General features: G+C 34.5%; 2 protein-coding genes across 2 annotated transcripts in view; one reads left to right on the forward strand and one right to left on the reverse strand.

The window, feature by feature from the left end:
- Positions 1–12,188, forward strand: part of Csl4 (exosome component 1 Csl4) — a 266,182-nt gene that overhangs the window by 177,750 nt on the left and 76,244 nt on the right. The window lies entirely within an intron of this gene.
- The window catches only part of LOC105152202 (uncharacterized), a 53,977-nt gene continuing 41,931 nt past the window's right edge, over positions 143–12,188 (reverse strand). Inside the window, exon 3 of the mRNA XM_011066333.2 lies at positions 143–7,374. Within this exon, the coding sequence (XP_011064635.1) occupies positions 7,102–7,374 (273 nt within the window). The 3' untranslated portion in view covers positions 143–7,101. The remainder of the gene's footprint in view (positions 7,375–12,188) is intronic.

Consider the following 12,188-nt stretch of genomic DNA (forward strand, 5'->3'; position numbering starts at 1 on the left):
TATTATTATTAAGATTGCCAAAACCCGCGAATATGGCATATCGCTTATTATTACATCTTTTTCATTACTTTTTTCTTTTTTTTTTTTACAGTAAAAAATTTATTTAAGGATTCATAGGAGAGATATGTATAAAAGCGAAACGTTTTTATGGATGATTTAATTTATTTTGCTATATTGCTAGAGAACATGAACTGAATCATTGGATGGTCATACAATTCTATGGCTCTGCACGTCGAGTAAAATCACAATTCGCTATTTACAGGATTATTTACAAGCGAAAATCTTTGCGCCATAACCGGCTAGATTCTTGAGCGGAGTAGGAATATGATTCCTATTTGAAACTCAACGTGTTTCTTAAGAAATAAGCTCCTTAAATTGAAGAAAAGTTATCGAGTTGAAGTCTTAGACTCTTGTAATGCGACGCATTTTGATCAATAATATTAAAATAGTGAAATAATGTTTGGTTGGAACAAAAGCTTATAATGCTATAAACTTCAAATTTCAAGTAGCTGTGTAACTTTATTAAAAATAAACGAAATTTAAATTTAAAAAATTTTAAACTTAAAATCTCTAGCCTTAATCGAATTGAGACGACACCTACACAAAATGTGGGCTCGAATCCCAATTAAAGTAATATTTTTCGCAATAAATTTTTTTTTTAAATACTTATTATAATAGTATCGAATTATTAACAGTTTTTTTACAATAAGCATCTTAAAAAACTGTTAATAATTTAATTCATTGTTATAATTTAACGAACAATAAGTTGCTCGTGGCAATTGAATAATCAGCGTGCGAATTAGAAACATATGAGAGAAGTGTAACACAGGCTAGAGGTCCAAAATAAGAAGAAGAATATTAAATTGCTTGTCAATTTAATTTGTGATATCATTACTCCAGTTTCGGTTTAAGACTGTGTTTCAAGACTAACAAATATTGTAATATAATAGGCGCATAGTTCTTGGAAAATGGAAAATTGTATAAATTCTCAAGAAATATTACTATGGAAAACTATTTTAATTGAATATGATATTTTCTACTTGTGCTTCTCAATTTAAAAAAAATCACTATGAATTTTTACATTTAAAAAATTACGAGCTGGACAAAATAGGAAATTTTCTTCTCATTTTATGGACCTATTATCCAAAAAAACTTAAAAAACTAAAATTTTCGATTTTTTTAACATAAAAACTTAAAAGTTTTCGTCCCGAAAAATCGAGAGATCCCAGGTTCGAATCCTGGCTGAGGTAATATTTTTTGCAAATTCTTTACAGTTTTTAAAATTTAATTTAGGGCGGGATTAATAGCGTTTCAAATTGATTATGTTGAAAGTCCGAAAGTTATCGGCGCTCAATCTTATCTGAAATAAAATTTAATTCAAATGAATATATAATATATTGTATTATTTGAAACATGTAACTTTGTGACCGTAATAAATTGACGTTCTCCTTTGTATATATTAAAAGTTTCCCCTACAAACTTGATTTCTAAAATTTCTCTAAGATTTTTTAGTACTAAGTCTTCGTGGATTAGGGCTCGTCGTGTGACTCCGTATGAGAACGACGACGGACTCATAACTGATAGGTTGCAAGTAAACCCCGTAAATTCCATATATACAGAAAAATTTTGGAATCCATATTGACTTAGCAGGCATCGTTAAAGGAACTCTTTTAGATTTAGGTGACTCTATAGCCGGTATTCATAGTCGGATCTTATATTTAAAACAGATCTTAAATCAAAAATCTTAAAACATCTTAAATATAGTTTTATGATCCAATCAGATAGCCATATTAACATCTTAAGACATTACTTAAGATTATTAAAATAAGAATTTAATATTTTTAAAATAAGAACGAACTGAATACCGCCTTTGACTGAGTTCAGACATATAAGGACTAATGTAGTTCCCCGCCATTACTATTATTATTATTATTAGTACTACTACTACTATTACTACTACTACTACTATTACTACTACTACTATTACTACTACTACTATTACTACTACTACTACTACTACTACTACTACTACTACTACTACTACTACTACTACTACTACTACTACTACTACTATTATTATTATTATTACTACTACTATGATTGCAGAAATAAAAAAAATAATTAACTTTAATTTCTCATAATTCCGTTATAAACTACCGCAATAAAAAAAAATGGGTCTTATAAAATTGAAATTTTGTTTTATCGAATGATACAATTATTAAATATTTTAAAATATTTTTACAAACATTTTTTTGTAATAAAATTTATAGAACTTTATACAGTGAGTGCAAAAACTATTCATACAGAGGATTTTTTTAAAAAATCTTACTTTTTTAAAAAATAAACATTATCCGGCGAAAAAATAAACATTATTCTTATCGAATTGAAGATGCATCAATATCGATATGATAATTTTAACATCAATTCGACGTCTAATTGATAGTCATTTCTTGCTGGGTAAACAATTTATTCATAAAAAATAAAATAAATTGTATGCTTTTCAAAATTATATATACCAAAAAGATGTGCATTAATTGTAGAAAATATATCATTTTAAAAATAGTGAAAAAAAGTGAAAGTTAAAAATTATATTGTTTGGACGCTCAAAAAGTATTCGTCGTAAAGTCGAAAAATTTAGCTTTCTAAAATCAGGAATACACGCAAAACTTGTTTGTTTATATTATAACAGAATATATTCATTATATTAAAATTGCTAATTAATGCTTATTTTTTACAAATTTTTTTTTATAAAAAAATTTCCTTGTGCAAATATTTTTGTACTCACTGTATGTTATTCAGCATCATTAAGATTTTTCTAAAATGTCTATGTATCAAACTGGTTGTCAATTTAATTTATGATATTACTATATTTAATATCGGATTTTTATTTAAAGACTAAAAAATTAATTCGGCACGCAGTTTAAATGACTATATTAGTCAAATACTGATCTGCTCAACATAATGATTTACCGATCTAATACGATTCTTTCTGGAAATCGGCATGCATATTCTCGCACTGCCTCTAAAGTATTATCGCTGAAATCATACACGAAAGCAATAATATTTTACTTTGAAAACAATAATATTCCGAAAATCATGAGTTGTCTTTTATTGCGATTTTCTCTGAAAATGAAGCAAAAACGAGCACATCTTTAAAGAACTTTTTTTTTTTAATTTATTTCCTTCACTCTCCCGAAGTTTGGCCATTTAAATTCGGGACATCCGGCAAAATTCAAACCGAATTATTTAAGAATTTAAGATCCAGCTTAACCGTTAAAGGTATTTATTCCTTACTTATTGTGTAATCACATTATGATCCTAAGAAATCTTTAGTTTTTTTTACGAACTTTTGTTCCAACCATATATCCAAAATATATCGATGTATCAATATCACGAATCGAAGATTGAAAGTTTCGAAAATAGATATTTTATTACTGCGACAGCTTCGTTATGGCGCAAGGATTCTCCGTCTATATAACATTAGCAATAATAATTTAAACTGTCAGTACATATCTCGAAACATCAATCGATGAAAGAAATACTGCTCGCTTGCGTAGAATAACGACTTAAATACAGCTGTAAATACAGTAACTATAAATACAGATTGTTTATCGGTTTCCTGTATCGCTAAGGATTTACGAAGTTTGGCACTCTCTGTTAAGTTTTTACTTACTCGCTCTGCATGAATACATGCATTCGTTCAGTGCATCTCGTATTCCTCTCGCATTAGTTTATCTATTTACACTCACGTTCTCGAAACGCAAGACGTCAGGATACTTCTGGGAAAGGCTCCAAGACTGCGCTGTAGTCTCCCGCTACAATTTATTTACATCACCCGAGGAAAGTTAGTTTTTATGGCGAATTGTTTTTATGGCAAGAAATGTGTAATTGCAATGAACGCGATAAATGACGCGCGCCGATGGCGATCGGCATATTGACATATTGCGGACGATCGATCCTCATCGCAAACCATTTTCTAAGTTTTAAAAATCTTTAAAAAACTTTAAAAAACTACATTCCGTACAACTTTCTAAATAGCCATTGTGAGCGACTTTCCAGCTAATTATTAATTCCAGCTAATTATTAATTATTATAAATTAAAATAAAATTCATAAAGCACAAAAACAAACAATAAATTTTTAACAAAAAATTTCTCTCTCCGTATAGTTGTGAATCGATCAGTCAATCAAAAAATTATCCGTCTTGTTAAAGTTAGCATCGATCGTCCTCGATACGAGCGTCGTCGCTTTCCGCCGGAAACGCGTCCATTTAGCTCCGTCGTCTCCGGCAGACAGACAATACCTCCATTAGACGATTTCCGATAGACGCCTTCGATTTCTCCGTTGCTTCTTTCAAACCCGTTATAAGATAGTTTGGCCTGAGAAACGTCCTCGTCCTAATCGAAACGATATTTACGGATTTCCGCGATTGCTGATCTTTGGCAACATCGCGAAATTGAGATCCTAAGGAACTGTGTCGTGGTTCCGGTCGAAAGAAAAGAGAGAATAAAAAAGATACTCTTCGTCGACGAATAAACATGCGATATAGAGTCCATTTCATCAATATATCTTATGCACTCTCTATCATATTTTCTGTATTCGTATATAGTTTTGTGTATATCTCTTACAGAAACTCGATTTAATACTGGTTCAAATTACTACTGAAATTAAAAAAAGAAATCCTATATTCAAAGCAGGTTTTAGCTTAAATATTTCTATGTAAATTTTTATATACATATCTGATTCTATTCAATTACGTTTGAAGATCAAAAAAGATTTCAGCGCGCGATTTGCAGAAGATATGAATATAAATTCACATGGAAATATTTAAGCACTAAAATCCGCTTTAATCGAACATAGGATTTTTCTTATTTAATTAGAATTATTCTTACCGATTCAAATTCGTAATATAATTATTTATTATTGAAAATTACTTATTTTGAATATTAAAAATACTGAAAAATGCCTCCATTAATCGATTTCCAAGAAATATTCAAAATAAATAATTAATTACTTCCAATATTAAATTTCTGTATGCGATATGTATGAAATCATTGCATTTAATCGTAATTACGAAAGAATAGTATTGAGCAATACTTGAGATCCTATTCTTGTACCTCAAAACACACAAATATGATAGACATAGGTTTCAAAAATATTAATGAAAGAACTCTAGAACAATAAATTTACTCTGTCGATTCATCAGATATAAATTTGAAATAAAACTTAACAAGTTCTCTTCACGTTAAAAAGATTTTGTCTCTCTCTTTGGGATTTACTTTGGGATTAAATTAATTGTTGTCAACTATTCTCCAAAAAAACTCTAAAAAAAACTTAAACAACGGAACTTTCCAGTTTTATAAACATTTAAATGAAAATGCATGATGTAGAGAGTTACATAGTTGCTCTCTGTGCCAAAGATTCAAATCCAGATCCAGAACACTGTTAGAAATTTCGTAATGAATTTAAGTAACGGTTGTAGTAACTCTCTGTAAGCTTATGAAGTAAGCTTGTAGTTACATAGTAACTGTAAGCTTGTAGTTATGAAGTAACTGAAAAGTAATAAATGGTTTAATTGAAAACTAAGTTATAGTAGTATTAAATATAATGAACGTATACATTAAATTTCATACAAATTCACATAAAATTTGATAGAAAGTATATTACATTTCATATGTACAAAAGTCTATTTTTATATTAGGTGCGCAACTAAGTTCTCGCTGTTATTTTGATGCAAATGCCATGAAAATAACAGCGAGAACTTAGTTGCGCACCTAATACATATGTACAGAAATATATTTTTTAGATACAAATACGTTAAATTTAATGTAATGTAATTAAATTTAATGTAATATCATAAAGTTAAATTCAAGTTATGTAATTTAAAAGCAGGGAAGAAGAGTTACTTTTCCGTTATTTTTACAGTTATTTTTATAATAAGAATTTGATAATGATACTGCAATTTTTTATGATTGTAATGGTGACTAATTAAATGCTAAAGTTACGCTAAGGGTAGAAAAGTCATTTTGAAAAGTAAATTTACCATTACGCGTTACTTATTGAAAAAACAAGTAACACCGTAAAATTATTCCGTTATTAATTACATCAAAAAATTACAAGTTGCGAGTTATTTTATTCAGTAACGAATAACTTTTCCAACTCGTTGGAAAAGTACTTAACTAATAACTGTTCCAACTCTGGTGTTACATCATAAAAATTTCGCAACATTGTTACTAAATCGTTATAAAATAATAAGGTAATTAAGTAACTAAGTAACAACAATTATAGTAACTAATTATTTCCATTCCCTGCTTAAAAATACATTAAATTTCATAATATTTTTTTAACAGTGCATGTGTCAAATTTCATTTGGTCATCACTTCTCAGAAAGCAATGACAAACTATCGAGAGAGTATCTTTGCCTTCTTCCAATAAGCCATTTGAAACCGGCGTTAAAACTGTAAGTTCCGTGAATATGTGCAAAAAAGGTCATCATTCTGACAAGAAATAACAGACTTGAAAAGGAAAGAGAGAGGGAGAAAATACGAAGAGACAAAAATACACGAAAGCTTTGTTTGAATTAAAGTGGAATAATTTTCTACTCAAAATTCTTAGTGTCGATATTCGAAATGGCAAGTATAGTAATCGAACCTAGATCTTTTATTCGACAAGCAACTCAAATATTTTCGCATTCACGATGTCGCGCTTTCAGTTGCAATATGATGAGTACCGTACCGTCGCCGGTCGTTATCACGATTTCCGAATCTTCTGATTTTCCTTTTGTACATCGAACTCATACCCGAAGCTTCGACCGTAATTTGATGCGAAAAACGCCGTGCTATTACTATTGCATGGTAATTTACTCATTGCTATTAGCTTCCTGCGCATAACGTTAACACGATCATAGACATTTCGAAGAATTCAATTTTCCGATGCTCAACTCGATGACGAACTCGAACAAACCTAAGTCGATTAGTCAGTGTCCCGCTATTCTCTTCCAATGGATGACTTCATTGTATGACCTTCACCTTTTTCTCTCCTCGAAGTTTGTTCAAGACAATTTACTCGATCCTGGATCTTAATCCAGGCAGAGAACGTCTAGCTACGCTTCGGAACCGCTTGAACATTCCTCAGCTTCCGGATCGATGTGTTCTTCTTCATCCTCCTCCTCGTGATGATAGTCACCAGTCTCCTGCTGCCATTTGCTGACATGATGCGTGTTTTTGTTGCTATTGTTGTTAGCATTTCCGTTACCACCTCCACCACCGCCTCCGCCACCACCACCTCCACCACCCGATTGCTGTTGGGCTTTCGCCTCTTCTTCCTGTTGCATCCGCTTGTGTTTTGTCCGACGGTTCTGGAACCATACTTTCACCTGAAACATCAATGATATTGTTGCGAATAACTTTTCAGAAATCTAACGTGATTCTCTGTAACACATTTCAATAATAATCGTAGTAGATTAAGATATATACGCTTGAATTAAAATCCCTTCCAAAAAAGATGAATCAGAAAATAATTACCTCGAACAAAAAACAGTTATACAAAATTGTAAGTACGCAGAATAAGTGATTAAGATCACTTATGCTTTATTTCGTAAAAATCGTTACAAAAATGAATTATTTAAATATTATTTAAAGAATAGCAAAAAAGTTTGACCACACACAAACCTTTGTGGCTAAATATTTTTGTCCTGCAAAGTAGAAACATCCACTTTATATAAATCAGATCTAATGTCATAAAATAACATAAATAATTAAGTTCAAAAACTCGTGATTATTAAATGAGCTTGGATATTTCAAAATGCTTTGTTCATGATAGATAGAAGCCTATTGAGAGAAAGTGTAGTTAAGGATTTCTGATCGTTTCGGTGGAGGGAACGCGCCGCGGAAGATAATTCTCCGACGAACCCGATGGAGGCAAAGATACGCGACGTTCAACGAGAGGTAATTCGAGAGTGGTCGTCCCCAGCGAATACCGACGTATCCGCCAATCGATCTCAGCGGGCCAATCCCTCCGTCGAGAGACAGGGGGGCGAATCGAACCCCTCGTTCTCTTACCAGGTTTGCCAAATTAAGTGGCAACTAGTTATAAGCCCGGTCAACCCCCCGATGTATCAAGGAGCCACCCCTAAACGGGAGTATCCGGTTACAATGGTACGTGTCGCTCTGGAAGAAAAGGGGACGAAATGCGCGTAGAAGGGGGATCACGACAAACTCGATCGGGACATTGTCCTGGAATTGACTGTTAGATATACGCGCTGCTCGTGAGAAAAGGGTTGAATAGGGTCCATTTTGAAACTATCTACGCGGAAAATCAGCATTATGACACGAAAGAACACACACGCGCGATAAAGGGGTGGGTCGAGGGTTGAAACGAGGATGTTTGTCTAACGTCTCGGATGGCTGGGCGGTTTTGACAAGACCCGGATTAGCTTCCAACACGGTGAACTTCAGCAGTGAGATGAAACGAAGCGTATAATTTCACGGTTTCGAGGCCATTATGGAAAATTACAATATGAATGAGATAAATAGCATGAATTTATTATATTATTAAAAATTTCTTTCGTCATCAGTATATTGGATTCTTTTATAAATATTTTATTAAAGATACAATAAAGATACATGGAAAATATATTGTTTTTATATAGAAATTACTTAATTTATCTTAATTGCTAATTTTCTAAAATAATATATTATATAAGTTTTAGTAAGATTTTAATTAGCACAAGTGAACATAAATCAAAGTAATTAATTTCTTTATATTAAAAAAAAGAAAGTTGGCTAAGTTACTGTTACAATGAATCCTTGAATTGTTTTCGTGCCACGTTGAATATAAATGATTTAAATAACACCCCAAACCGAAATATTTCGCCTTTAAGCCAACATTAAATATCTCATCCCTCGGGACCATCTCAAGGTTGTTATTTACCACTGACCAATCGAGACGTGAAAAAGCAGGGACAAACTCGTTGCTGCGTGCCTGGGGGACCACATTGGGGGGTCGCAGCACTTAACGGGTGATTAAGAGGGCAAATAGAGAGAGCAACCCCTTTCGAACAGACCATACTTTTGGGCCTACCCTTTCTCCTCCCCTTCTCTTGAAAGTCACCCCGTTACGTCCCTAGACGTCGCCTCCAGGAGCGGCGTCGCGACGCTTAATCGGGTTACCCCCGTTTCGTAATCGCCTCCTGTCAACCCCCGGGGTTGCCATGGCGATCGCAGGCGGTCCTGAATCCCGATTGGCGGATCTGCACGCACGCGAAAACCCGGGCATCCCCTTCCGCACGCTGTATCCCCCAGGATGAGCCAGACGCTTCATCCCCGCCGCAAACCAACCCTCTCTCGCTCCCTTTTTATCAGTCTGTCCCTTTCTCTCCCCTTTTCTCTGCTCACACCAACGATACCTGGATTTACACTCAGTTTAACCGCTCCTCACCCCTTGCAACTGCAACCTCTGTCTTTCTCTTTCTCTGTGCTCTCCATCGACGCTAGTATTTCACGGATGCGCACGTTGTAAAAATCCTATAAAAGCTTCCAACACGTTCGACGATTTATACCCTGATATATTATCCCGCGGAGTTTAATGCACGACGGTAACACGCGATTGGGAATTCACCCCTGTCAGGCGTCGGGAATGAGCGAAGATCAACGAGAAAATGATCCGACGCCGATCGGTTGGATCCCTCGCACGATATCTCAAATCTCCGTCGAAAATCTCGTCTGTGAAACCTTAATTAGTCGTTAATGAATTAATGAAACTGTTCGAAATCGGACAAAGAACTTTACTCGCAATAACCGACGACTGTCTCGACCAAGATACGGAATTTTTTGTTTCCTGCAGAAATACTCTGGTAATTTAGTTCCAATCGGATCGCATTAAAGTACTTTCATCAAAGTACTTCTCTACTTCTCCCGCATATTTGATTCCTCAGTCATATTCGCCTGCTGATTGGCTACTTCTTCCGACCATCGTCTCGTCTCGTACTGCCAAGATTACACTTTATTCCCTCCACCGTGTACCAGGCTTTTATATTTCGTCCCTCTAAAGAGACCCGTGAACCGTCGGATGGACACACAGTGCGTATGTACGACTGTCACGGTTACGCGCTTCGCGTATAAGGTGTTCACCTGTCACTTAGGCGCGTTATTCCAGGAGCAGCTTCAATTACGTGCCTGGAAGGTAGGCAACGGCGAGATCGTGCTCGGCCTTTATCCTGTGTTTGCCGCGGCCAAGTAAGCGAGGAGCCAAGTTAACGCAGGTAAACGCGACCGAATGCGTACTCGTTATCTCACGAGACGGACACTTTTCTGCTCGTCTGCATCACGGAGATGCGCGTTCATCGAAAGGTTTCTAACGCGCGATGAAATTCCTCAGCAAAACGACGGCTTTGATTCTGGCTCGAAACTCGTAGACGTTGATCATTACTTTCGATACGATTGCCGTCTTATTTGCAAGTTTTTATTCCGATATTTCTTGATTTCAATATCATCGAACTTCTCTCCTCTGACTAATGTGATCCTCAACACATATTTTCGGAAAGATTAAATCTGTAGCATCCTCCATCAATTTTCAGTTTATTCGAAGATCTGGTTGTTTGTCTTGAACAGAAGAGGGGATTTCATAAGAGATATAACTTCGCCATCTTGTATAAGTTACAATTTTCTTCACTGTAGAGTCGTAAATGAATGAAATACCAGCCGAAGGGGGTTAACGGGAAATAATTCGCGCATCAAAGATAGAACTCAACAACAACTCTGCAAGGAGTATAGTCGGAATAGAATTCTGCAAATAGAATTTTCTAATTTTAACGCAGCAAATGTTGGAACAGCAATGCATCGTGAGTTCATTATGCATGTGCTGCCTATAACTGATCATGAATCGCCAAGATCGTTTACATCCAACGATAAATACACGCGCGCGCGCGCGCGCGTATTATATATATAATATATAATAAATAAATTAATAATAACATTACATCAATGTTATAATTTCTTATTCAACAAATTACCTATTATATATATCGTACGTTACATTACATTTATATTTTTAGTGCAATTATAATATTGATACAATGCTATTGTTAGTTTGTGTTCTGGATAGTTATATATAACTATTACAGCTACAGGTATATAAAATAATATGTATAAAATATACTGCAATTTTGTGTGTGTGTGTGTGTGTGTGTGTGTGTATTATAATATACATATACATGCTATAATTTCCATGAATGGTTAACATATGACCAACTCTCATATGTATATATATATATATATATATATATATATATATATATATATGTAGAGAGAGAGAGAGAGAGAGAAATTGTTACAAATAGTTGTCTATCTACATAAATTACGTCCCGCGATATTCGCGATAAACCCGAGACGTCTGTCTCAAAAAGAAATTAACTTTGGTATCAATTGCGAACCGGTTACACACAGAGTTAGGAGCGAGATAATTAATGTAACGACAACGGTGTAATAAATGCGCGTGACAAATGTCATTGGACTCATCAAGGACAAAAAGTGACATGAGCCGTATAGACCATTCGCGCGAGCTAATCTACTCGTCTCCATCTTCGACATATATAGCCGTGTGCGACATATATATGCGCGCACACAGATGAGCGAACGACGAAAGCTCACGTCGCGTCACGACGTGCATCGATAATCGCGGATTTAATTAATCCCGATTATTAATTGATATTCTAATTACGCGAGCCAAGCCGCGCCATCCGGCGAACGGGACGGATCATTACATGTTACGGAACGCGCGAGTAGGACAGATCGTGGCTGGAAACGTGCTGGGAGAGGAGAAGGGAGCACAGAAAAGGAAAGGCCTCTAATCTATCGACGCCTTTATGCGCCACGTTAAATATAATTACGTATAATAATATTACGATCGCGATCACCAATTGGCCGCCTTTGCTCCCGTAATAAATTGGATATTTCGCTAATGGAAACTAACTATATTACACCACTCGTGTTTCCCAGTTGCAAACTGTGGTCTCTCATTTTCATTATTTTTATGTAATTAATGAAGCGCCTGATTTTTTTCCAAAGAAACTTAAAAAAAGTTTCTTATATCTCGATTACACAAGAATTCATAATAACGTCTTTATTTCAATCAGAATTGACCTAAATTGTGATATTTTTTCAAAGGATGCAGTTTCTTGAAGCTATCTAA

Source organism: Acromyrmex echinatior, chromosome 1 (genome assembly GCF_024713525.1).
Source record: "Acromyrmex echinatior isolate Ae372 chromosome 1, ASM2471352v2, whole genome shotgun sequence".
Classification (NCBI taxonomy): Eukaryota; Metazoa; Arthropoda; class Insecta; order Hymenoptera; family Formicidae; genus Acromyrmex; species Acromyrmex echinatior.